General features: G+C 38.3%; 1 protein-coding gene and 1 long non-coding RNA gene across 5 annotated transcripts; both read left to right on the top strand.

Annotated features, from left to right (window-relative positions):
- Positions 1-5,072: 5,072 nt before the first annotated feature.
- Positions 5,073-25,221, top strand: postnb (periostin, osteoblast specific factor b). Of its 2 annotated transcripts, XM_085381106.1 has the most exons (21): positions 5,073-5,237; positions 5,640-5,738; positions 8,777-8,841; positions 9,041-9,198; positions 9,277-9,441; positions 9,521-9,667; positions 9,864-10,005; positions 10,723-10,935; positions 11,067-11,201; positions 11,860-12,008; positions 12,153-12,289; positions 12,479-12,609; positions 12,717-12,847; positions 13,163-13,265; positions 13,362-13,429; positions 13,719-13,764; positions 14,666-14,842; positions 14,916-14,963; positions 23,971-24,045; positions 24,138-24,176; positions 25,138-25,221. In XM_085381106.1, the coding sequence occupies exons 1-21, from the start codon at positions 5,119-5,121 to the stop codon at positions 25,164-25,166; spliced, it is 2,376 nt and encodes a 791-aa protein (XP_085237232.1). In that variant the 5' UTR covers positions 5,073-5,118; the 3' UTR covers positions 25,167-25,221. The 2 variants fall into 2 exon arrangements, with proteins under 2 accessions (XP_085237232.1, XP_085237233.1); XM_085381107.1 differs by lacking the exon at positions 24,138-24,176.
- Positions 16,382-20,351, top strand: LOC146654467 (uncharacterized). Of its 3 annotated transcripts, none has more exons than XR_014907386.1 (2): positions 16,382-19,921; positions 20,023-20,351. It is a non-coding gene; the product is annotated as an uncharacterized LOC146654467 (long non-coding RNA). The 3 variants fall into 3 exon arrangements; XR_014907387.1 differs by having other exon boundaries at positions 16,382-19,925; XR_014907385.1 differs by having other exon boundaries at positions 16,382-19,935.
- Positions 25,222-25,769: the final 548 nt, after the last annotated feature.

Raw genomic sequence — 25,769 nt, 5'->3', positions numbered from 1 at the left:
GGCGTTCTAGAAATATGTGATAACTCTTCAGTTTAGTAACTTGTCACATGTATTTAAATTGCTCTGAATAAATAAAATCAAATGCTAATGTAAGTGTTATCTTGTCTTGCTACCACATGTGCCTCTCTTCAGTTAGAAGTCCTCCAGTTGTTTGGTTGTCTTTTGGTAAGCAATGACATTTCTGTGTGTTTGGTCTATGTCAGGGCCTTCTAAACTACTGAGAAAAGGATTAATGATAGGACCCATAAATACTGTAGAAATAGAAACATATTCTAGAAATAGAATACGTAACTTATTTCTTATTAGAAATCAGCTAAAACTAAATTTTTCTCAGATAATCAGAGACACATCTTGATTTTACATTTGAGAATGAATGGTTCAATGGTACAGTATCTTCAGCAAGGGTGAGGAATGTGTAAATTCGCTTTTGGCTGATTTCTGTTTTTATGTTTTAGCTTCTCTCTGAAACACTTTTTGATTTTATCTTGAAAGGTGCTATAGAAATAAAATGTTACTTAGTTACTTTACTGTGGAATGCCTATATTTGTAGTAATGCTGGCTAAAGTTCCATCACTAATCCTGACACACTGGCCGAGGGAAAGGTTGAAGATGAAGAAGAGAACATCAGCTAACTCGCTGGCATGCTCTGAGAGTCCTGCTGCCTTATGGGGGTTGAGCTTCCTCACTGCTGTGTGTACCTGAGCTCATGAGATTGTTAGGCGAGGTGATGAGGGGCAGGTGGTCCTATGTGTATGTTTCCTCTCTGTGTTATAACTGGAGGTCTCAAAACAGGTGTAGAAGGTATTGAGGTCATTGGACACGCTGTCTATGGAGCTGGTGATGCTGGTAGTGCTTGTGTAGTCTGCGATGTGTTGTAGGCCTAGCCACATGTGCCTGGAGTCAGCAGTAGAATAGAAGCCATCCAGCTTCTCTCTGTATTATTAAGGACGGAGTTGTTTAAGTAACAGGAAATAGGACATACTTAGATGTCAGGGTTTTAAGTGTGTAATGGCCCAAGAAAGATGTCTTGGCCCATTGTTGTATGTTATCTTTCCTAATGGCATAACAGTCATCCTTAATAAGGCTATTATTTCTATGTATCCAAATTATTCATCAATATATATATTAGTTACCACTAAGAAAGAGTTAAATGTTAAGTGGAAAAGGAGCAATAAAGTGATTTTGAATGTCTGTAAATCAAATAGCATTATACTTGGTTCTAACCTTTCTATTTGAAAAACTCGAAATTTAAAGGTTTCTATTAATGGTGTGTTTGTTGACCAAGTTCATGAGACCATTGTACTGTGTATAATCTTAGTAAATTATCCTGGACAGAACATATCAAGATAGTTGCTAAAATAGGAAATGGGATTTCTGGGTTTAAAAGACCAGGCTCAACCAGGTCATTTCATGATTTTAATTATTGCCAATTAATACTGATGAGATTTCTTTTTTAAAAAACCTCTCTAAATGTTATAAAACAGTTAACTCTTATGCTTTTATTATGATGTTATACATCTGTGTGGAGATTGTAATAGTGCACTGTTAAAGTTTAAAGACCCGTGACCCCAGGAAGAGTAGCTGCTTTAGCTAATGAGGATCTTAATAAACTAAACCAAACCTAATTGCTTAAATCTTGTTTGTGCTTGGAGAAAAGAATTTAGTAAATAGTTTACCTTTTCTCTACTTGTTTATACAGTCCTTCTTCTATGGAATAGTGTTGCACAGCTGTCCTCAATATGTTTCCTTTTCTCACAGACTGTGTGACGTGTTAGAGGAAAAAAAACCACTAAAGGCATATTTTTCTTTCTCATATATGACAAATAATGCTAATTCTGTTTTTGTTATGAACTATAAATTCTTACATTTGGAGCTCTTCTTATAAAAAAAACCTTTTAAAGTAGTTTTGGCCATTTTTGTAATTGTTATTTTAACCAAAGACCAAGAACAGTTGAGCTGAACAGTCATTCATTTTAAGATAAATCAAGTGGCTTTTTTACCCATATATGTTTTCTTCTCATCACAACTATAAATATGACATGTTGTAGATTTAACTGTGAATCGACTTGTAAAATGAGGTCTGCCTTGAAGAACTACAGAAAAGAACAACTGTTTGAATGTTAGTGCTTTAGTATGACTGCTCTAGTAATAAAACTCTTACATCCACGACTCTTTGTAAGAGGTTATTAAAAGTCATTTTTAATTAGCTGTTAAGCCCAGTATACCTTTTGCCAACCTTGACCTAAATGGAAGAGAAACCTGTATGGTTTTACACTATTGATCACTGAAACTGATGCAGTAAAACTACAGGCTGTTGGTACATTTGAGAGCTTCACCACTGTTAATAATTTAGCACTCAGCACTGATATTTCCGGTTCTCTCTCATGATTTAGAGATTCTGTGGTTAGAAGAAAACTGGTTTATTTCCAAATAGGAGATGAAGCACCATCTAGTGATCTGTGAGGATATTAAAAAAACAAGCGTAGTTGGCTAATGACAATACTATGGTACCTCTGTGTAATGACTATGTAACTAATCATACTATTTAAAGTAGAAAACCTGTGAAAAACATGTCATGATGGTACCTTTCAGGTACACAGAGGCCTATCGTGTTGCTACTTTTAACCTGTAGTCAACAACACAGTGCTTAATAGAGGTAAGATACTACATTGATTAACTGAGCTAATAGGTGCCTGTGAATCAGTGCTACTGGTGCTTGGTTACTCATAGTTTGTATTTTCACAGACCGTTTCACACCTTCATGGATTGAAGCTTGCAGGCAACCTTAGGTGCTGGATGAAACTGATGTCAGTTTCTGTTACCATAGTAGCCCTGCTATCTTTAGAAACCAATCAACAAAGTGTTTGGGTCTTTGTACTATATCTGAAAAGCTCACTCAGTTAAGATTGCTGTTGCACCTTTTCCTTTAATTTCCACTTAAAAGTAAAACGAGAGGAGCCCGTACTTGGGATCAAGACTTACTTTATTCTTTGTGGCACATGAAATGTTTGTGTCGGTGCCAGCGTGTGTGTCAAGGACTGATTCAGAGAGAGCGTGCTCTGATTCAAAGTGCAAAAGCCACACTGCATTTGATTATCACTGCAACGAGTGTGTGGCGATTCCATTATCTCTCACTGGCTGTTTAATAGGATGATGGGACTGCATAGTAACTGTATTTCAGTGTTTTGGATTTTAGAGGATTAAGGGGCTTTCTAAATGTATTAAATAAAGGTGATAAGAAGCTTGGGCCTTCAAACTGTCACTTTTTAAATGTGATTGGCTGATTTTTTCATTTCAGGCTTACAACTTGAAAATACAAAGTCAGTCCACTGATTTTCAGCTCCAGATGTCTGTCTGTTTGCTTTTCTTTGCCATCCTCCCTTTCTAACCCCTCAACCAGTCACAGCAGATGGCTGCCTCTCCCCGAACAGGGTTCTTCCAGAGGTCTCGTTCTGTTAAGACTGAGCTCTTTTTTCCTAAGTGCTTGCTAAAAGGGGAACTTTTAGAGAGAGCTTTTCTCTCTAATATTTACCTACATCTTTACCTACAATATGAAGCTCACTAAGATAACTGCAGTTTTGAACTGATGTTACATAAATAAAACTAAACTGAGTCAATGTCTGCACGGTATTGGGTCTTAGGGTCTTTAAAAAAAAAATCCGCTGACTTGGCTGGTTAAGACAATCTTTTCCTTATCCTATTTAGAGCATCTGGTTAAAACCAGATTGGTTTCACAACATGTGCCAAACAGAACTCTATAACTAAAACCTTTGGTTACGGTACAAATAACAATTACAATTCCAGAACTGTTGATATTTGCAAAGTGAAAACAAATAATGATCATTAACCAGCACCATGAGTCATTTAGCTTATTAATAGTCAAGAGAGCTGCAACTTTTGGAAATAACAAAAGATGACATATACATTGCTTTCATATGCTTAGCACATGGGTTCCTGCTGTTCATCTTCAAGATACAGCCTGTTATCATTTCCTTGTAACAGTTGTGGGACTTTACATTTTCCACATCTGAGACATTTCCCAGACAATCGTTTCCTGTGCTCTGTTGTGAAGTTGTTTTTAAGACGCTTCTGTTAACATGCCAGTGCAAGTTTCCTGTTGTCCTGTTACTACTTGTGTTACAGCACTTAAGTGTTGCCCCGAGACTCCATTCTTTGTAGCCTTAAAAAATACCACGGCTCCACTATGAAAACATCTGACAAGTGAATAGTAGGTGCAAAGACCTGAAAACAAGAGCTGAACTTCAAAGACTACAAAAATAGTTTTCTGCTAAACAGGAAGATACTTTCAGATACTTCTGTATCTCAATATTTACTCCTCCTCGAATGTAAAAGTAATCATGGGCAATATTATCCATGTCCAACAGCACTGTGAGCCTCGGTGCTTGTACTCCCACAGCCACAAGGTGGAGCAAATAGCATTCTGAAAGATTTACACAATCCTAGTTCTGGAATTTGTTCAGAGCAGAGATTATGTAATGTCCCTTTGTTTGTACTCCAAATAAAGGACACTGTTCAATATCTATATCTATCATGCATCACTCAGCTTCAAAGCACTAGACACAAACTGAAATATTTTGCATCTGTGCACTGAGAATGTGTGCTGAGCCTTCAAATCTTCGTTTGAATCAGTGTGCAGATGCAATACAACACAACAGATTTTTAGATACAACTTTTTCCATAAAGTGAAAGCATAAACTCATAAAGGGACTTTTAGAATCACTCTTATATGGCTAAAACATGTTTATGGAAATTATTTTGTGGCAAATGTGCACATTCAAATTTAGACAAGGAATCAAAAAGGTTAATTTGAAAAAATGGTAAAACTGCTAACAATCAAAAATTGTCTCGCTATTTTAAAAATGCTTTTCCTTGATCAGTTAATATAGAAAAAAAGATTGCAATCCTTGATTATAAATGGTAAAGCCCAGTGTATGTTTTAAGTCATATGGGTTTTTTTTTTTAAGTGCTGGGTGGTCCATGCATGTACAAAAAAAATTGCCATCCTCCTAGGGTGGGTGAGACTTGTGGAATATAAACTCCTGCTCTCCGTCTGCTCCCACTACTCTGGGTCTGGGTGGGCTAGCGAAGGAATCAGGGATGAAGCTCCTTTTTGTGGTTGCCTGTGCACTTTTTGTGCTCTGTACATTTGATAATGCTGACTCCTCAGCTTATGACAAAATTGTTGCCCACAGCAGAATCAGAGCCAGAAAAGAAGGGTAAGCTCATCTATATATATTGTTTTGCTCTTTTTTGTGCATGAATGAACATTGAACAGTTGTTATCATTTTTGCACATTTGTATATTGTACAACTCTATAAGTTCCAACTATTTCAACAATATTAATTGTGTATTGTTTTTGAAGGGTATCTAAAATCTTGCATTTCACTTAGGACATGTTTAATCCAGCATGTGTCGTTATCACTATTCATATTTAACTGTCTGGCTTCAAAAGCAGCAGTAGTATTTGCCAAATAATTATTCATGCTTGACGGCCTGATGTCTTATCCATCTGGGCTGTTAAATAATCCTTTACACGTGAATAATTTCATAGATTCCTACTGATGTTTTACTTGCTGACTAATTCTTCATCACATTTTTTGGTATAAATTCTCATTTAGACCCAATGTCTGCGCCCTCCAGCAAGTCATGGGAACCAAGAAGAAATACTTTAGCACTTGCCGTAACTGGTACAGAGGGTCCATCTGTGGAAAGAAAGCGTGAGTGCTTGTTTTGTGTATCCAACAGGAAAAACTGTACCTCCAGTTCAAACAAATACATTCACTCAGCAGTTATGTGGGCTTACTGTTCTCTTTATTTTCTTTTCCCATTTCTTCTACTCCACCCCCACCCCACTCCCTCACCCCACCCCCTCCAACATGCGCATGCAAACACACACACACACACACACACACACACACACACACACACACACACACACACACACACACACACACACACATCACCCCCTGCCCTCATTTTTCATGGAAACTCGGATGTTTCCACAGAGATAGACATCTGTTATCTTACTTTGAATTACATTACCACTTAAAATGAAAAACACATTTATAGATCCAGCCTTTAAACTCTTTCTTTAGAAAACAGTCCAGTTTGATCCTAAACTAAAAGTTAGGGTTCTCATAACTTGAGCAGTCGGTTGATGTTGGATGCCACAGTGGTGAACCACTGATTCCAGGATATGATGTGGCTGCAAAATGTTGACTGTATTCTTGAATGGAAAAGCGTTTAGCTCAGCCATTATAAGAAACCTCTTTATTGGTTTTATTCCAGCAATCTCAGCAGTTTTAGTTTAAACATGAATCAAGTTTGTGGCTATTAACAGACCCTTTTACTCTTTTTCTTCCTGTCACACACATATACATACATACAACACTCACACTGAGTTTGCCCTCAGCGCTTGACTGAGTCATGCTTTGCACTCTAAATAGGCTCAGTTCTTCATGATGAATACCCTCTGCTCACTGAAATCGGCAAATGATAAGGTTGAAAACAGTCAAAATATTGTGTTTTAGCGGAAGTCTGACAAGAAACTATATAATCAATGAAAAGTTGGATGGGCTAAAGCTGCAGTTAAAGCTGACTGATTTACTCATTTAAACCTGTTACAGTCTTCTAAATTAAATAAGTCAACTTCAGTTTGAGTTAGACTTTTCTCCCATAGAAGAGAACTAGATAATCTGGTCGAATATAAATAAATTGAGCTTCTTCTTTTTTTAAAGTACGAGTTATATGATTGAGGAGGCCAAGTCTCCTGGATCCATTAACTGCATCCAATTTTATTACCTTCTCCAACCAAGCCTGTTGCTCCTCCCATCATTCCTCCTACCCTGTCTTCCATAAATCCCCCAGATGTTAGTAGTCCTCCAGCATTAGAGCAAAACATTTATGTCAGTTATAACTTTCAGAAGTGCTTTATTAAAACTGCAAAATGATTTTGTTTACCAGCTCTAAATTTTGCTTGTAGGTGAGAACATGTGCGTTTTAAGCTAAAATGTCACCAGTGCCTTTTGTGATCATTTGAAGAACTTCAGGGTAACTAGCTCACCAAGATAATCAAAGACAGTGAGACCTGAATAGAACTTTTCCATTTATGGCAGTTGGTGCTCAGCCTAACTTTATCTAGCCAGTCAAAGTGTTTGTCTTCACCCTCTGAGAGAATATTCTCTGCCAGAGCAGGTCCGCCTCTAAAGAAGCTTTATATTAACAAACCTTCAGAATCCAGGCTAAAAAAATTTTGGTGGGTTTAATTGAAATTACGCTTCATGGACGATACAAAACGACAAAGTTTTGTGTCGTCCATGAAGTACTTACAGTACTTTTGAAGAGATGCTGATAAATCAAAAGTTTCCAATTCCGTAGCCAGACACATTTCCACAGTGTGGGAAAGCAATGTTACGAGGGTTTTGCTGACTCTGCCTCAATGGGGCTCGTGTGATCTCATCCCAATCCCTGCAACTCTGATGCAGACCAAGAAGCATGGGTCTGTTGGCTGAAACATAATAATCAGATAAGAGCAACAGTAAAGTAAAGTCCAGACTATAAATCATCATCTTACATGCAATTCATCTTGTCACCATGTTGTATAATGTTTCTCACATGTATCCCTTAAAAGCCATAAAACTTGTGTAAATTCAGTCTTTATTGTCTAAACTTGCCTAAACTGTTCTAAACTATTAATGGCAGATTTGACATGCATTTGTCACAGGAATACTGTTGATAGAAATGAACTGCTAAACTTTTGTACTTTAACATCCTTTTTCCTTTAGTTTATTTTTCTTGTATTTGGAATCAGTATATGCATTGCCAAAAGCAATACTACTTGTTACTATAAACTAACTGCCATGACTTGGAAAAGAAGCAGTTTTCCTACTGTTAGTGTTTATTTTTTCTGACAATTAAAACTGGGCAGTTTACCTCAATAATCTCCCCTGCCAACTCTTGGTGCATATGGCATTGTTTATTCCTCATAGCTATGTCTCTGATGTTTTCATCATCTTGGGAGTCTTTTTACTGTTGAATACTCATTAGGTATTTGCGGTAAAGTAGATATATTCAAATGACCAGTTTTCCCACAGGAAGAGATAATCCTATAGCTTCAGCATGGTCGAACCTGCTGATGTAAGACATCTTTTATGTTGTGCAGCTGCACTTTGAATTTTACTGGTCTTTTCAGGCTATGATCTCAGGCATTTTGGAGAACATGCCGCTGCTCTTCATATGTGTGTCCAACAGCAAATAAAAATGTGTCAAAACATAAATCAAAATGACTATTCTCTCAGTATGAAAGTCTGTTTCAAAAACGTGTATGCTGGCGTCCAGATTAGCTAAACTAAGTCCATCAAATCCATTTTTTATGTTAACCAACATTTTGTAATCTCAGATATAATTACTGATCAGACTTTCAAGACAGACATCTTAATATAAATGTCACATAGAGTTCAGACTAATTCTGTAGCTTAAAAGAGGAGGCCTTGGTGATATAAATCTACTACTGTAATGCTAGCATGAACACAATTAGGTTTTGGCAAAAGCCTTTGGATCACATGGTCTGTTTGGGTAATGCAGAGAATAATGGGTTACATCTGGAAACACTGAAGAAAACAGAAAATCACAGAATGATGATTCAACTAAAAACATAGCAGCAAGAAAAATTACTTTCTTGCATGTATTATTATGACTGGTATCTCAAACATATGTGCAAATCCATATTTTTGATGTGTGTGTTTTTTTCCTGCAGGACTGTGATTTATGAGTGCTGCCCAGGGTATATGAAAATGGATGGCATGCTTGGCTGCCCTGCAGGTATGGCCTGTACTGTTTTGTAGAACAGTTGTAGAACAGCTGTGTTTTAGCTTTGAGATCAGACCAAATAAACTAGAAGCAAGTGCCACAGCATATTGTTGACACGTTTTTTTCCAATCGATCAGTTCAAAGATTGTGTCTTATTTCTGTTTTCAAAAACAACGCTCGACCCTTATTGTGATTTTTTTTTCTTTCTTAGTTGCCCCGATTGACCACGTGTATGGCAGTTTGTCTATAGTGAAGGCCTCATCAACCCAAAACTACGCTGACATTTCCAAGCTAAGACCTGAGATTGAGGGACCAGGATCTTTCACCTTCTTTGCTCCCAGCAATGAGGCTTGGGATAATTTGGATACGGTGAGTCAGTACAAAACAAAAAGCTCTGGAAGATCTCCATCTTTGAGATTTTAACAACTAATTTTTTTCATCTAACAGACAGTGAGGGATGCGCTGGTCAGCAACGTCAATATTGAACTATACAACGCTCTTCATTATCATATGGTCAACAAGCGCCTCCTGACCAAAGACTTAAAGAATGGAATAAAAGTCACCTCCATGTACAATGACCTTGATCTCCATATTAACCATTACTCCAATGGGGTGTGTACTCAGTGTTATTTTAACATGTTACATTAACCATTTGTCAGGGGTATTACACTGAAACAGATGTCGTGTACAGATAGTGACTGTGAACTGCGCCAGGATCATCTACGCCAACCAGATCGCCACAAATGGAGTCGTGCATGTCATCGACCGCGTCATCAGTACTATTGGAAACACTATTCAAGATGTCATTGAAGTTAACGATGACTTGACAACCCTGAGTGTGAGTACAAGCTTTGGTAGGAGAAAAATGATTAACAACTAAAACTGCAAACCCTGCTGTTAAAGACTTATTGATGTAATACAAGACACTTACAATTACTATTATACAATTATAATGTGAATATTTTCTTTGTATGCTGCTTTGCAGTATAATGAAGTTCACTAAATATAATATTGATGGTGAAATAACCTTCTAGGATCTATTTCAAAATTCTGAGCTTTTGGAGAAACTGGGTCAGCCAGGACATTACACTCTTTTTGCCCCGACCAATGAAGCCTTTGAGCAGCTCGGCATCGATGTGCTGGAAAGAATTCAGAGTGACAAGCAGGCCCTCAAAGGTAAATCAGACTTCTTCAAAGGCTTATTTTTAGTGTTAAGTTAATTGAAGCAGAACGATGTTTACTGATGGAAGTACTGGAAAAGAAATGTAGTGGTTGCTGGGAGTATGGTTGCGCATTGAGCTTCTTCCAATTCAAAACAGATGAAGCCACAATAGATCTGGAGCTTATTTAGCTTTAAAAGCTAACTTGAACCAAAAAAAAACTTTCTTCTTTCAAGCCAAGCATTAAATTGTGAGTTTGAAAACATATGATGTAACACATAATTTGACATTTTTATGGCCTTTTTTTTTTTACTGCTATATGTATCTTCATAAAATATACTCGTATAATTATCAGTAATATTTGTTGTTGTTTAAAGTGTTGAGATATACATTGTGATTTCTTAAAGAATCAGAATTCAGAATTTCTAAAAGGCTTTCAAGGTAATTATCAATCTAAGCACCAAGAGATAGTAAAAAGTTGTACTTCATCTGTATTTCCTCATGTATATTTGCTGTGCCGTGCTCAGATCAGAACAGTTCCCCACACTAGAGGACCACTGGGATCTAAAGGATATGCAGGTTTCTTGGATATAACCTCCTTGACTTTGGTATAACAAAGGAAAAAACATTAATGTCCCAGTGTATCAGACAAACATCTACTTACACAACTAAATCATATATTAACTCAAATATTTTAGTTATTTATTTATTTATTTATTTATTGTTGTTTCAGCTCTTCTGTCTTTCCACCTCCTGGACTCAATCCAGTGCTCTGAGGGTATCCTGGCTGGCACCTCTTATGAGACACTGGAGGGCAACAACATTGAAATTGGCTGTGATGGCGAAAGCTTGACAGTCAATGGCATTAAAATGGTGCGTCAGAAGGACATTGTCACCACCAATGGTGTCATCCACATTATTGACAAAGCACTTGTTCCAGACTCAGGTTAGAGCACCTCTTTGCTTCCTATTCAGGCATGCCTTGTTTATTACACAATATGTATATCGAAGAATATGTAAATATTTTTTCTATAGTTCATATTCTAAAACCGTCAGGATTTCCTTTACCTCTTTAAGCTAAGCAGGTAATGGAACTGTTGGGAAGTTCCCAGTCAACCTTCAGTGACATGGTGTCTGAGCTGGGCCTTTCTAGTGGCATGAGATCAGATGCAGAGTACACTTTACTGGCTCCATTCAACAGTGTCTTTAGTGGTGAGTCATATACTCCTCATTATACCGCTTGCACTTCCTCTCTTATCCACTCGGCAGGTGGCAATGTCGATTTTTTAAAAATGCTTCATGGAATTCATGCAAAATCTTAATGTCATATGTGGAAAAAGTAGCCGCTATGCTTCTCATGTTTTAAGAAACAATTAATTGTAGTCAGCTAGGGAAAAATTGTATCTTATTTATATTGATAATCTTTTGTCAGTGGATGTAAAGAATTCCACAATAAGAAAATCTAAAAGTGACTGTTATCAATTAATGTTGTCACATTTATTCTGTGCATTTATCTATTTATTGTCTATCTTGACATAAGACACGTCCAAGAAAATCAGGAAAACTGTGACAGATGATGATATTTCTTGCTCAATCCATAAACATTCCCTCTGTCTGTCTGTGAACATGGACCTACAGAGCATTTATCGTCATTTGTAGGACACTATTTGTGGTTTATCTGTAGAACTGCCAGGTCAATGAGTACAGAGTCGACTTTGGTCAAAATATGTCTGTTACTGCTTTAGGGTAATGGTAGTCAAAGTAGTAAGAATACAGTTTTTTGAAGCCAGTGCTTTAAATGTAAATGTATTTTTTTCCTGGTGTAATTAATTTTAAATGAGAATCATAAAACTGTTTCTTTCCTCTGCAGATGAAATAATGTCCATGGATCAGGACTTACTCAAAATTATCCTGGAGAACCACATCTTGAAGAATAAGATTGTTCTGGGACAGCTGTACAATGGCCAGCAGCTGGAGACCATCGGAGGGAAACTTCTTCGGGTCTTCATCTATCGTTCAGTGAGTACTCTTCTCTAAAGATTTGCCCAGTAGTTATAGCTGGAGGCCATTAAAGACTTGTTATAGGCAATAGCCTCAATCAATCTTCAAATCTTTGAGATTTCAAGTTTATTCTCTTTTATTCAACTTGTTTCACATCTGCAGGCTGTGTGCATCGAGAATTCCTGCCTGATACGAGGCAGTAAAGAAGGAAGCAATGGGGCCCTTCATCTCATGAGGACTCTGTTGAAACCTGCAGAAAAAACTATGTACGAGATTCTGACAGAAAACGGAGGGTTCAAGTAAGTACAATGGTAATATAAATGGACTGTGGTCTTAAAAACCAGTATAATACTCAAACCACATCTTGACAATCATTACATTAAATCCACATGGCACATATGGGAATGGGAAAGTGCTGTTGCTGCAATATGTCATCCCTTAGAGGCGTCTACAACAGCCAAGTTACAGTTTTCTTCTCTGCTCTTTAGGATCTTTTTGTCTCTGATGGAAGCTGCTGGCTTGACTGACGTGCTTCGACAGGAGGGAGGCTTTACTCTGTTTGCCCCAAGCGACAAGGCTTTTGCAGGTTTAAGTGAAAGAGACATGGCTGTGTTGAAGAGTAAGTTTACAAGACATTTTTGTCTATTTATTTGTTGGGCAGTAAAAGTCTAGTTAGAAATGCAAAATACAATAATAGCTTATGTGTGTGTCTTTGCTTTATTTCAGAGGACATAAATGCACTCAGAACCATCCTTCTGTATCACATCAATAATGGTATCTTCATTGGCGGTGGTTTGGAGCCTGGGGTGACAAACCTTCTCAAGTCCCTCCAGGGCAGCAACCTTAAAATTGTAGTTGTAGGTATTTTGTGCATCCAGATGGAAACTATATATCTTAATCTATTAAACCTTATACTTCAGATAAATCCCTTTTTTTCTTTTTCTTTTTTAAATTTAATCGTAAAGAGTTAAGTATTCAGTAAAACTGTTTTATATGGTAGTGTTCATGAATATTGTCTGATTAAAAGTCACTTTGAAACTCAGTGACTCCAGTAAGCTAATGATATTTAATGTGGGACAGAGATTATTCTTCATATTTTAGTATGTGGTTTCATTCACACCCAACACTTTGTGGTTTTCTTGTCTGTAACTGTTTGAAATGGTTGTCCTTAGGCAAACAACACTGTGAAGGTTAATTCTGTTCAAGTCCCTGAGGCTGATATGATGGCCACAAATGGAGTCATTCACTTTGTCAACAAGCTGTTGTATCCTGAAGGTAAAACTTTCATCCAGTTATTGTCTTATAAATCTGCCAAGAAACGTGATAACTGTAAATACCTAATTGCGGTCAACGCCCTGTGCTGTCTTGTAGAAATCCCTATTGGATCCCAGGAACTCCAGATGGTTCTGACGAAGCTCATCTCTTATATTCAATTTAAGGTTAATTTGTTTTTTGTTTTTAAAGTTCCCGAGATGTTGGGTTGGGTCTAGTTTGCAGTTTTTTTATTCTTTATTTAAGTCGTAACAAAATTGTTATAATTCCATGTAAAGTATAAGAAATAGAACATACAATGAAGATTATGCTAGTGGTTATTTTAGTAAAATGGTTCTGATTGAACATTATTGTTGTTAATTATTTATATTTTTCAGCTGAGCTGAGCAATTATATGCTTTATTATGCAGCATAGACATTTAATATGCTTTAACAATTGTATTTACTTTTTTACAGTACATTTCTGGATTCAGATATCAGGAAATTCCCCTTACATTTTTGAGTAAGTAGTTTGCATGTTTCACTGTCATTAATAACTCTGTATTTCCTGTTGTTATTATAGAGGACTGTCACTTGTGTCATTCAGGAAAGTATAGTAATGGTGATTAAAGAATATCAACATCATTTGATTCCTAATCAGTGAAGTATGACCAGTTATATTTAATAAAACTGTTGCAAGCACAAAACTGAGGAATTTCAAAAGACCAGTGGAAAAAAATAAAAACAATATATTCCTCATCTAATGACAACCGTAATATTTGATTATGACTGCTGATCTAGCTACCACATTCTGCTAACTGTTCAATGCCCCATCCTGAGGCACTCACACAATACCTGTCAATGCCTGAGAAGAAAAAAAAACATTAGGCAGTTAGCTAAGATTAGCATTCATTAATCCATTGACATTTCTTCTTTCCACTTGCCATAAATTGTTTGGTATCACTCCATTTCCATTAAGGTAGTCAAGATGGTGAACAGTGAGGGCAGGGAGGGTACAGTGTACATTAAAAACTATGGGAATCTTTATGAGATTACCAACCAGGAATTCACAGTGCACTTTATGTAGCCAAACTTGTCAGTTTACATGCAGTCATGCACTGAAAGCTAGTTAATTACAAATTTTGAAACACAGTATTTAGATATCACTGACATAATAGTCACATGTATTTAAAATAAAGCTGTGCTAAAGCAAATCATAAAGCTGTAGAAAATTATAACACAATTGTATTAGTAGATATCCTTTGATTAGGAATCGCCTTTTCTTTCATGGAAATTTTTCACTGAAACTATTTTTTGTGTGTGTTGGCTGTACAGAAGTTGATCAGTATACAATGCTGTGCACTCTTGATTTCAGTGTAGTAAAACATGGCTTCTTTGCTTTTTTACACTTCCTGGGGTAAAAGAAGTGACAAGGGTCATTCAAAGGGAACCCATCAAAAAAACGGTTACCAGGGTGATTGAAAAGCAGAAACCCATCCAAAAGGTTACCAGGGTGATTGAAACGCAGAACCCCGTCCAAAAGGTTACCAGGGTGATTGAAAGGCAGAACCCCGTCCAAAAGGTTACCAGGGTTGTCTCTGGTAAGTATTTCTTAAGTGTAAAACACAATCATATGACTTGATATTAAGAACTCACAAATGTTGTTGTTTCCAGGGCCTCAATACTCAGTCAGCACTGGTACCAGCAACATTGATCTGGAAGGTCAGTGAAATGCTTTGGAAACTTAAAAATAAGGATTGTTTGTGTGATTATTAATTAATAATATTAATAAATTATTGTTAGATTTGATTTTAGATTAGATTAGAGCTCTCTGAATTTAGCTATCACAAATAAAATAATATAGAATATAATAAAGATAATTTATACACACATCATAGGTGACTTTTAAATACATATAATAGACTTTAAATCTTATTAAACAGTATTTAGTGTTGAAATCTCCCAATTCTTTGAATCTTTGGGCTGAAGGAGGGACAATACTCGGTGTATAAATGCTCAATCAACAATCATTTATTTCCATACAATTCAACAGTCAGAGCATTACAACGTCCGGACGGGAGAGATGCTACCAGAGGGTCAGGCACATGTCTCAAAATGGTGACGGGTTGCTCAGCTTTTTATAGTCTCTAGTGGCCCCCAGCTAGTCGTAAAAGCCAAAACATCACATTTTTTCTCTGTTACAGCGCCTAAGTTATGACCTCGGCAGTTGTTTCTCTGCTTTCTGTAAGGTGGGGGTGTGGAATGTGGTCTATCTATCTCCCCTGTCTTTAGACACAGAGTCTCCTGCTTACAACCTTCTCTTCATGATTCAACAATTAAGCATGTCAAGAAAACAGTGTAACACATTCCCAGCAGATCAAGGATACAGAGTGATGCACATTTATCTAATGAACTAATATGTGAATATGTTCTGTTAACTCAAAGGTATAATGAGAACTAAACTACATACAGCTCACACACTCTATATTAAAGGGTATAATGTGATCTACAGCAGTATTCTAATTCAACTACTTTGATTACATATATAAGGTAACATATAATAACAGAATAATCTAATAATTCCCCCTTTTGATCTCTGAAAGAGATCACTTACAACATGCACTCCAGGGTCGCAAGGTCCAAGTTTTCTTGATCCTGAGGCCCTCTGTCCCCCTTTAACGGGTGGACCATATGTGGGATGACCTCTGTGTTCACGCAGTTCAGATGCAAGCAAAGTTAGATTTACAACCATAACAGCAGTTACAGATGACTCTCCCATTCTGCCCCGATTTCAAACAAAGATCTGTGTATTTTGGGGTCACCGGCGTGTCCCCCTTTTTGCCAAGAGCCTCTTGAACCTCGTTGGTCTGGTGTTCCTGGTTTTCGCCAACCCCTTCATGGTTATTGCTGTGTTTGTGGGATCCATCTTCTCCAGGAGCCCAAACGTCATGACACTTGACCCCAGTTGCTGTCTCGGCAGTCCCTACATCTGTCCCTGCTGTGAAGGGTCCTCACATCTCCGGGTCCCCGTCTGGTGTCTGTTCCTTTCTCTGCAAGAGACAGAAAACCAAAACACCTCTCTCCCTAGCCTTGATAATCTAATATTGTTATCCATTGTTCTTCTAATGATTCAAATTTGGTTCAAAATATTATGTTCAGGACTTATTCTAATCATAATCTATGTGTGTGTAAAAGAAATCAAAAATTAGTGAACCCTTTCTAAGTCTAACACATTATAAGCTTAAGTTTTACCATAGCTAAATTATTAAACACAGAAATAACGTCATAAGATGTTCATAAAACCATTGTTTGATGTTCGGACTCAACTTCCCCCTTTTTGACACACTCCCATGTGTCAATTCATTGGAGCTAGACAATTAAAAGAGAAGGTTGGTGACATCATATCTCAGAAAGTATCAGAAATTCTTCTCTCGAGTACCGTTGCTCCAGCCTTGTCATCCCTGAGGATCTTCGATCCCGAAAATGTCCCTTCTCCTCATGTAATAAAGTCTGTCATCCTTCCATGCCCTGGTAACTGGTCCATCCAGAGCTATAACATTTTGAAATGTACATACAACAAGCCAAACCACACCTTGGTCACACCAACCCTCTTCCGCCCCGAAGATGTCCAATGCCATCCTAGTATGGACTGTCAAAAGTGGCTTTAACGCTGACTATCCTGACAATCCATTTTATAACGTTTCCTGGTCAGATTTGCCAATCTCTGCACCAGGGTTTTAAACTTTTCGCCATTTCCATTAGTTGTTATTTTTATTTAGTTTCGACTTCAGATTTTCAATTTTTACCAGTTGTAATTAGTTTTTACCAATTCTTTGCTAGTTTAGTGTAGTTTTTATTTTCTGAAAATCCTTAGTTTCAATTTAGTTTTATTTGTGTTTTGCAAAAATTAAGTGTAACAAAATCCCAGTTCCATCATATCAGTCAAGCTCTTCTGGTTATCCTTGGGTGTTGAGACTAATAACTATTAACTCTTGCCGCACCGAGTGGTCCTAATTTTGGTTCAAGTGAATTGATAACCTTTTGAAGGCGATTGTTTCACACCTTTATTTAGATGTCCCAGTCCTGTTGTCTCGGGATACATCACGCTGCCTTATCTGGGGTTAGCTGTTTTCTGGGGATGCGGGTTGAGTGGGTGAGCTCTTCAAGGAGGGGGAGTGTGCTCCCCCTGATGAGGTCTTCTAGGTAAGCTAGGTTAACCTTCTTGTGTGAGCTTTTCAAGTGCACTTTAAGGTTAGTGGGACTTTTAGTTTTATAAATGTCCCTCATGTCCCCCTGATGACCCAGTATTTCATTTTTGCACACTGTAGTACACATTTTAGTTTTTGCTTGTAGCTCGCATACTCTACTTGCCACTCCTCTAATTCCTGATGTTTCTTAGAGAGGGCAACAGTACCTTTAAAATTATATCACATGTGTGGGGGTGTGGCCTTGCCAATTGTTTTGCCCACCTTTTCAAAATGGCTGGCGTGCCCACAAGCACATTTCATGGAAAAAGAAAGGTAATCTTGATATTTACATTTAAAATGTTTTGTTAAACTCAGATTTTTATTTTATTCTTTTTGCAAGTACCCCTCCTCGGTGGCTAGAAACTGTTGGTGTGGTCAAGTGGGTGCTCTAGAAACAAACGCTCAGGACAGAACAGTTATCAGTCATGTACTTCCTACAAATTTTGCATATGTTTTATTCCATATTGATCCTCTGAGTGTAATGGTACATTTTAATTTGAATTTATCCAAACTAAACACAATATTTTCTTTATTTACTTTGCTCTTGTTCTTTTTCAGTACCACATCCTATCAAATGTCCCTGTCAATTATATTCTACATCTAATAACTTACTATTTCAAGTGAGAACCTAAATCACGTGGACCAATGTTTATTATTGCATATCTCTATTCTGAATGTGGCCAGTCATTCATAGGTATTGTTCAATTTTGGCGATTTTCCTCTATAAAATTTAATTGACTTTTTACAGTGGCCTGCTATGGTTAATAATAACATATTCCAGTCATGAGTGGTATCAAAAGTCTTCTCCACTGTAGCATTTGGCATTCCCAATAATATAACATGATACCTTAATCAAAACACAGCTAATATAGCACAGTTTTCTTAATGCAAACATCAGTAACTCAAAATCAGCAACCACAGTGTTAAGTCTGCAGTTCATACTTATGTGAAGCTAGAGTCTCCTCCTCCAGTCTCTCTTATCCTCCTGCTCCTGAAAAAAACAAAACAAAACAAAGCGAAGCATCCACCCTTCTCTTGTCGGCTGGGTGAATTGTTTATGAATTGTTTATTGGCATTTACTAATCCTAAAGTGGGTGCAGTCATTGTCTCAGTATCAAGTCAGTCAAAACTTTTAGTCGTCAGTCCATCACAGTCCATTCACATGCATACCTCCATACACATTCATACCAGATGTTGCTGATAATGGAGTCTCCCGCGCAACCTATTCGAGCCTCCATCACCAGCAAGATGACGTCATCATTTTAAAGGAAAACAATTCCTTGTTGTTTTTTGGGCCGGATTGACTCGGTGCAATCCTTTTAGATCAGTGTTCCCTATAAGTGAATTTCTCCCAAGCCAATTACAATCATGGAGAAGCACACTTTGCAACTGTTTACAGTAATAATATTTTATAGCGCTTTAAATTTCAATCTTTCAGGCCTTGTTTAAAGAGCTGATTGTTAAATCATGAACTCACAAAATATCAACATATCACCACCGGTGGATCACACCTCTCAGATGTTTTTTCTCCAGTGCTCTGTAACAAAAACGAAAACAGACATAACCAACAAAATACTACTAAAATAACACAAACTAGGGCCCGTTGCAGACATGTCCAAGCATAAAACTATCCCTCTCTCGCTTACGAGAAAGAACACAAGCCAAAGCTCACTGATAAAATCAAGCTAGCGCTAAACAAAACCAAACAATCAACCAGAAATTCACAGGAACATTTTGCTTCCTGCCGGGACAATATTGTGTGGGAATGAGAACCTCAGGTGCCGTAACACCTTTTGTTCCTCCTTGAATTAAAACTCAATCACAGAAAATGCTGTACTCCGACCTAAAACTTACACTATTAATTCATCATTTTCACTCTGTGCCACTGTTCCTCATTAGGGCTGTGTGAAGCACAGCAAAGAATTCAGTCAAGGCCTTGAGCCATAAACAGACATCACGCACAGACATTGTTTTCATAACCAAACTTTTTTAGACCTTATTCCTAAAATCTACATAAATGCCCTCTGGGTGACATATAACACATTCTAAGTATTTAATGGTAATCAATGGCTCCTCATAAAAATTATGCATTGGGATGTTTGTGTGCAGCATTTTGCATATCAGCATAAGCAAAGCATTCTTCATTGCATCAGCGTGTATGTGTGTGTGCGTGTGGATCACTCTTCATTGCACAAGCGTGTGCATGTGTATGTGTGTGCATCACTTCTCAGTGAATCAGCATTCCCGTGTGTGTGTGTGTGTGTATGTGGATCACTTCTCAGTGAATCAGCATTCCAATGTGTGTGTGCATGTATGTGTGTGTGTGTGTGTGTATATGTGTGTGTGTGTCATTTCTCACTCACTCAACGAGTGCACGTGTTCATGTGAGTATTTCACTTCATTCTGAATCTGTGTGTTTGGAGACGTGTGTGTGTGTGTGTGTGTGTGTGTGTGTGTGTGTGTGTGTGTGTGTGTGTGTGTGTGTGTGTGTGTGTGTGTGTGTGTTTCTCTTCATTCTGAGTCAGTGCATGTAGATGTGTGTGTGTGTGTGTGTGTGTGTGTGTGTGTGTTCATCACTTTCCTGTTCTGGTGTTCTGGGTAAACCACGGCCTGAAGCATGCCCTGGGGTCCTGCCCCCCTCCTTTTCAGTTTGTTTGCGACCATTGCTGCTGCTGCTGCTCAAAATTCAGTCCGTCCTGGTTCTGACCCCAATTGGGGCAGTCCTTTCTCCAGTGTCGATGTTCACCGCAGGTGAAACCTGCATCTTCTTCTGTGTTTTTGTCCATTCTGAGGTGCCTTCTGTCCTCAGTTACTCCTCTTGTCTCGGTCACGCCCTTTTTCGCCACCCGATCATCCGTGTTGGTCCATCACTGTCCTGCACAGTGTGAATGCAAAGTTATCAAGGTCAGCATTCTTTCGCTCGGCCTTACTTTTCATTCGGGCTTGGCGGGCGTCTCGTCACAGCTCTGTCAGCTGACGCAGTCTGGGAATTTTTCCCCCGTGTAGTGAAACGGGCCTTAGGTTTAGTGCTCTCCGTCTCGGCTGCATGAGATCACATTCCTGCAGCACTGTTGACTTTTCAGGTCGTTGTTGTGGGTCCAGCTGTTGCAGCATTTGGTCAGTGTCACGTATGGGGGAGAGCAGGAGTCCAGTCAGCCTCGGCTTTCAGGGCCGGCAAAGCAGCCTGTAATTAAATATGTATAGAAAAAACAAAAACAAAACAAAACAAAAACAAACAAAAAACAAAAACAAACGAACAGGAAAATGTTGTTGTGTTGGCTGTGTTATTCAGAGGGGAGACAATGGGGCCAGGCCCTGTGTCAGCCTTCTCTCCCCCTTTTTTTTGTTTTTTGTCTCCCGATATAATCAACTCCTAACCCACCAAGTTGACAGGACAACACCGGTATATGTTAAAATTCTTAAGATCATGTTTAAAAGCCCAAAAAGGAACTTTCTTTCATTCAGTAATCACTTTTATTAATCAATCAACAGAAAACATGTCACAATTTGAATCTTTTAACCACTAAATTTGTTGCGTCTTGCCTGGTTGGTTAGACCAGTGTCCCCTTTTTTTTTTTTTTTTAGTTAAATTGTTGTCCTGCAACCCAGAGGGTTTCTTTGTCAGTAATGTATAGACTTCATCATTTAAGTATGTTAATTTTTCTTTAACCTTGCTGGAAAATCTTCACGTGTTCATGAGTGTAAGCTGTTTCTTCATTGCGTGTATGTGCATTTGTATAAAAGCAGGTTAATTTTATCTTTTCTCAAACTAGGCGTTACCTTAAAAGGAGCCTTTCTCTCAGATTTCTCTGCTTGTGTGTGTTTTTGTTTCACCTTTTTGTTGTGATGCTCCGGACGCCTTCCCAACCTCCACAAGTCCGTTGGCCCCAATTTTATGTGTTAAAACTTCTCTTAATTTCTCCTCTAATTCTCTCCTCGCTGCTGTCTTTTTCACAGCTGCTGATTCGTGCTGGGTGTGGTTCCCATTACCTATAATTTTGCTTCGGCCGCTGTGCTTGTGGGGGCAGTTGGTCCAGGTCCGCAGCTTCCTGTATTAACACACTAAGAGATTTATTTTAATTTCATTTTCATCACTTTTAAACCGATAAGCAGGCAACACGCCTACCTTGACAGCGTAAACTGTACGCCAGTCTCCCAACACATTCCTCTCTCTACTTCTCCATAATTCTCCACTGCACACCTCTTACTATCTCTCCTTTTTATTTTTATTACACCACAGAGTAATACACCCAATTATGCCCGTCTATCTCTATGTGGCTCCAAATTCCCTCTTTATTTTAATTTCACACTCATCAGGGGACAGGCACACAACAATTTCAACCACTGAAACGAGGAATTCAACCTTTTTATTTCTTTACTAATCTAGACTCAACCTTTGTTCGCAAAATGTGTCTTGTTCTAGTCCGGAATAAATGTGAACCCGTGATTACACGGCCGTTCCAGTGTTATTTCCGTAGCTATGCGGGGGCCCTCACCTCCCCAAGTCACCACCTCGGCATCCGGACGCCGCCGGTCCTGGCCGCGCGTCCACGAACAGGAGGGTCGCCACTCCATAGGCAAAATGTTCCACAGGTACACTAGACATCAACCTTTGATCCTAAAATGTGTCTTTGCTCTAGTGTCCTCCTAATCAAACACATCAACCGTCACTGTCACTGTGTTCAGACTTCACACACAGAAACACACTCAGCGCGCGCCTCACACACAGCCAGAGCGCGCCTTACACACACAGCGCGTTACACCATCAGTGAGACACACAGAGAGCGTTCCTCATCAGTGGAAGATTACACAGAAACTTCTGAGCTCAACTGTTAGATCTTCTTAAAGCACACTGCACCATAGACCAAAATACCCCTTTCTCTGCGCTTATGACCGCCACAACGGGGCAAAGTCGCATCATAAAAGTGATGCTTGCATTCCCGAAGTTATACCTGACATCATAAACCAGGTTTTGCTCTATGTACTTAAAATTTTACTTTGTATTATGACCGCAGCCCTTAAAACTCGACTGACGCCACAAACCACCGTCAAGCCTCTGTTCAATGTACTAAAATTAGCACCAACCACTACTGCACTTCACGGCCGCACCACCGGAACACGCCGTATCATAAACCAAACCTACGGACGTGTTTCGCTCTCGCGTTGCCAGCGTTCAACTGCACCGTGAAGCCAGCATCTGCTTTTCCTTAAATCAACTTCTATTTCATAGCCGGCAAAAGCCAGGACGTCACTGACACCATAAACAAAATAAACAAACCTCGACTTCAATGTACTGGACTAATGGCCGCGTCTTCAGAAGAAATTCTAACGTATTATTGCTACAGAAGCCAGTATTAGACAAAATTAAATGTGGAAGGTAAAGTGGCTGCAACTAGTCCAACGTAGTATGTTATTAGTATCTCGGTAGAAGCAGTTTACTGCAACTAGCTCAACGTAGTGTCTTATTAGTTTCTCGGTAGAAGCAGTTTATTTAACACACTGGAATTCAGCCTCAACTTATGTTGTTAGTATCTTGCGCCAAAAACCAGACACCGACAAATTTACTGTGAAAATACGTGTAACTCAGTGAACAGATTAATTTGGAAAGCCCAATATGCACATTTGGTATTTATAATACAACAGGCTGTGCTTACCTTTTTATTTTTGGACCGGTCCTCTGTTCACCTCGCCTCACGATCTCACCAAAGGTCAAATCTGCACCTCCTCAGCACACCAAAGATCCGGGTCACACGGCACCAAGTTGTTGAAATCTCCCAATTCTTTGAATCTTTGGGCTGAAGGAGGGACAATACTCGGTGTATCAATGCTCAATCAACAATCATTTATTTCCATACAATTCAACAGTCAGAGCATTACAACGTCCGGACGGGAGAGATGCTACCAGAGGGTCAGGCACATGTCTCAAAATGGTGACGGGTTGCTCAGCTTTTTATAGTCTCTAGTGGCCCCCATCTAGTGGTAAAAGCCAAAACATCACATTTTTTCTCTGTTACAGCGCCTAAGTTATGACCTCGGCAGTTGTTTCTCTGCTTTCTGTAAGGTGGGGGTGTGGAATGTGGTCTATCTATCTCCCCTGTCTTTAGACACAGAGTCTCCTGCTTACAACCTTCTCTTCATGATTCAACAATTAAGCATGTCAAGAAAACAGTGTAACACATTCCCAGCAGATCAAGGATACAGAGTGATGCACATTTATCTAATGAACTAATATGTGAATATGTTCTGTTAACTCAAAAGTATAATGAGAACTAAACTACATACAGCTCACACACTCTATATTAAAGGGTATAATGTGATCTACAGCAGTATTCTAATTCAACTACTTTGATTACATATATAAGGTAACATATAATAACAGAATAATCTAATATTAGTTAGAATTTATGTGTTATTACGCTTATCTGATATTTTTTGCCAAATATTCTAGCATCACTTTAAAGATACTTTCATTTTTCCATCAGGAGTCGATCTTTCAGAAGTTTCCACCATTGAAGCGAGCGATCTTGACACATCAAGGCTTACCAAAATAATCCAAAGTGAGTTTTTTTTTCCAAGTCTCTAGGAAGTGGAAAGCAGGAAAAGAATTCATAAATAATGTGTGATTTGTGTGTTTGTTTTGCCTTTATAGAAGGCAGTTCCAGAGGAAATAATCCCAGAAGAGTTATAGGTAAAAAATAAAGAAAGAAAGAAGAAGAAGAAGGAAAAAGAAATAGAAAGAAAGACAGAAAGAAATGAGACCTGGAATTGTAATTAATGCAGCACAGTGTGAGATAGTTTAGACTGTCACTTTAAGACTTTGGCTTCAATTATGCTCCATTCTCTTCCTGTACCATATGGCCAACACATCCCTGCAATCACTTTGGTACCTACAGGAATAGCTTGACATTTTGGGAAATCTGCTTACACTACTCACTCTTTGTTGAGAGTTTGATAAGAAAACTGATAACACTCTCATTTATGGATTGAGAGGGCCAGCAGCCCATTAGCTTAGTTTAACACAGACAGAAGAGATGGCTGGCAATCACACTGTAATGCCAAGAAAATATAGTCCTGCACAAAGCCTTCTGTAAAACCACGTGCTGTTTCAGAATACCGATTTTTTATAGATTAAACAGATGACAAATCATTAACTGGTGCTGGTACAGACCCAGGCTAGTTATTTCCGGGTTTGTGCTTAGTTAAGCCAGCTGCTATAGCTTCATTTTTGTCTTGTGCATACAGTAATGGTATCAGTCTTCTCATCTAACTTTCAACAAGAAAGATGCAAATACAATTCCCCAAAAATCAACATTCCTTTATTCCAGCTGCAGTCTCTTTGCTCATCTGCTGTCATGCTTGCTGCCACAATGCTCTCCTCAAAAGCTATGCAGAAATGTGTTGCTTCAGTGGCTGTTATACAACATTTTGTGAGACCCACATCCAGTCAGCATCCATCTGTATAGTTTCTGAGACTATACACTTCCCAAGAGGGGAAGTCATCATCATCACTCCTGCTCCATGTGCTTGATGTTTCCATCTGGGCAGTGATGAGAGTTTGGATGCCAAACTTCAGCACAGTATATCTTTTAGACTTCGACAACAATCTAATCCACATGGCTGACAAATATTTATTGTTCTCTTTTTTCCAGCTGGCAGCAGGAGGAGGGGAAGGGACTGAGCACAAGCCGATGAGAACACCTCCTGGCTAAAAGCCGAAAGAGACGTCAAACCCAGATTTTAAAGTTGGTGTTTTAATACAAGGGCTGTGCCTAAAATTCATACTGTAATAGGTATACCTGACAAAAAAAACTACTCTCATAAACACTTTAATGGTGCTTTGAATGTATATAAAGCAAGTTCACATGAATATTTCAGCATGATTTTAAATACACAGAAAGTCAAAGCAGCTATAGGATAGTCTGAATGCATTCATTCATTAGATTTACAATAAAATACTTCAATTTTGAGCTTCTCTATGACTTTGCTTAACGCAAAGAGGTTAAAAGCTGCCTGAAAATTTTCAAAATCTAAGCATGATAAAGATAAAAAAAAATTTAAAAAAAAACATGTTTTCTGACTTTAACTGTATTTTTTTTCTCTGTATATTGTTTAAATTGTAATGTAAATTTGTCTCTCTCTCTATCATTTGGAATGATGTAGCTGAATGCTTTTGGCTTTGCCTTCTATTTTCCAAACATCTTCCAATAAAAAGCTTTTGTTGAGATAAATATGCCTGTTTGAACAGGGCATTAGTGGAGATTGTGTCATTTTGAAGTCTTTG

The sequence above is a fragment of the Rhamphochromis longiceps genome, linkage group LG14 (assembly GCF_057381845.1).
Source record: "Rhamphochromis longiceps isolate RC_006_pf linkage group LG14, R_longiceps_female_GT1.1, whole genome shotgun sequence".
Lineage (NCBI taxonomy): Eukaryota > Metazoa > Chordata > Actinopteri > Cichliformes > Cichlidae > Rhamphochromis > Rhamphochromis longiceps.
This window is presented reverse-complemented; position numbering and strand designations above follow the sequence as displayed.

Bases quoted from the DNA above. Each gene is read 5' to 3' on its own strand.
- postnb (XM_085381106.1), top strand. From the start codon at position 5,119: ATGAAGCTCCTTTTTGTGGTTGCCTGTGCACTTTTTGTGCTCTGTACA. The intron at 5,739-8,776 runs GTGAGTGCTTGT...TTTTTCCTGCAG, and splicing joins TCCATCTGTGGAAAGAAAGC to GACTGTGATTTATGAGTGCT. The intron at 10,006-10,722 runs GTAAATCAGACT...TTGTTGTTTCAG, and splicing joins TGACAAGCAGGCCCTCAAAG to CTCTTCTGTCTTTCCACCTC.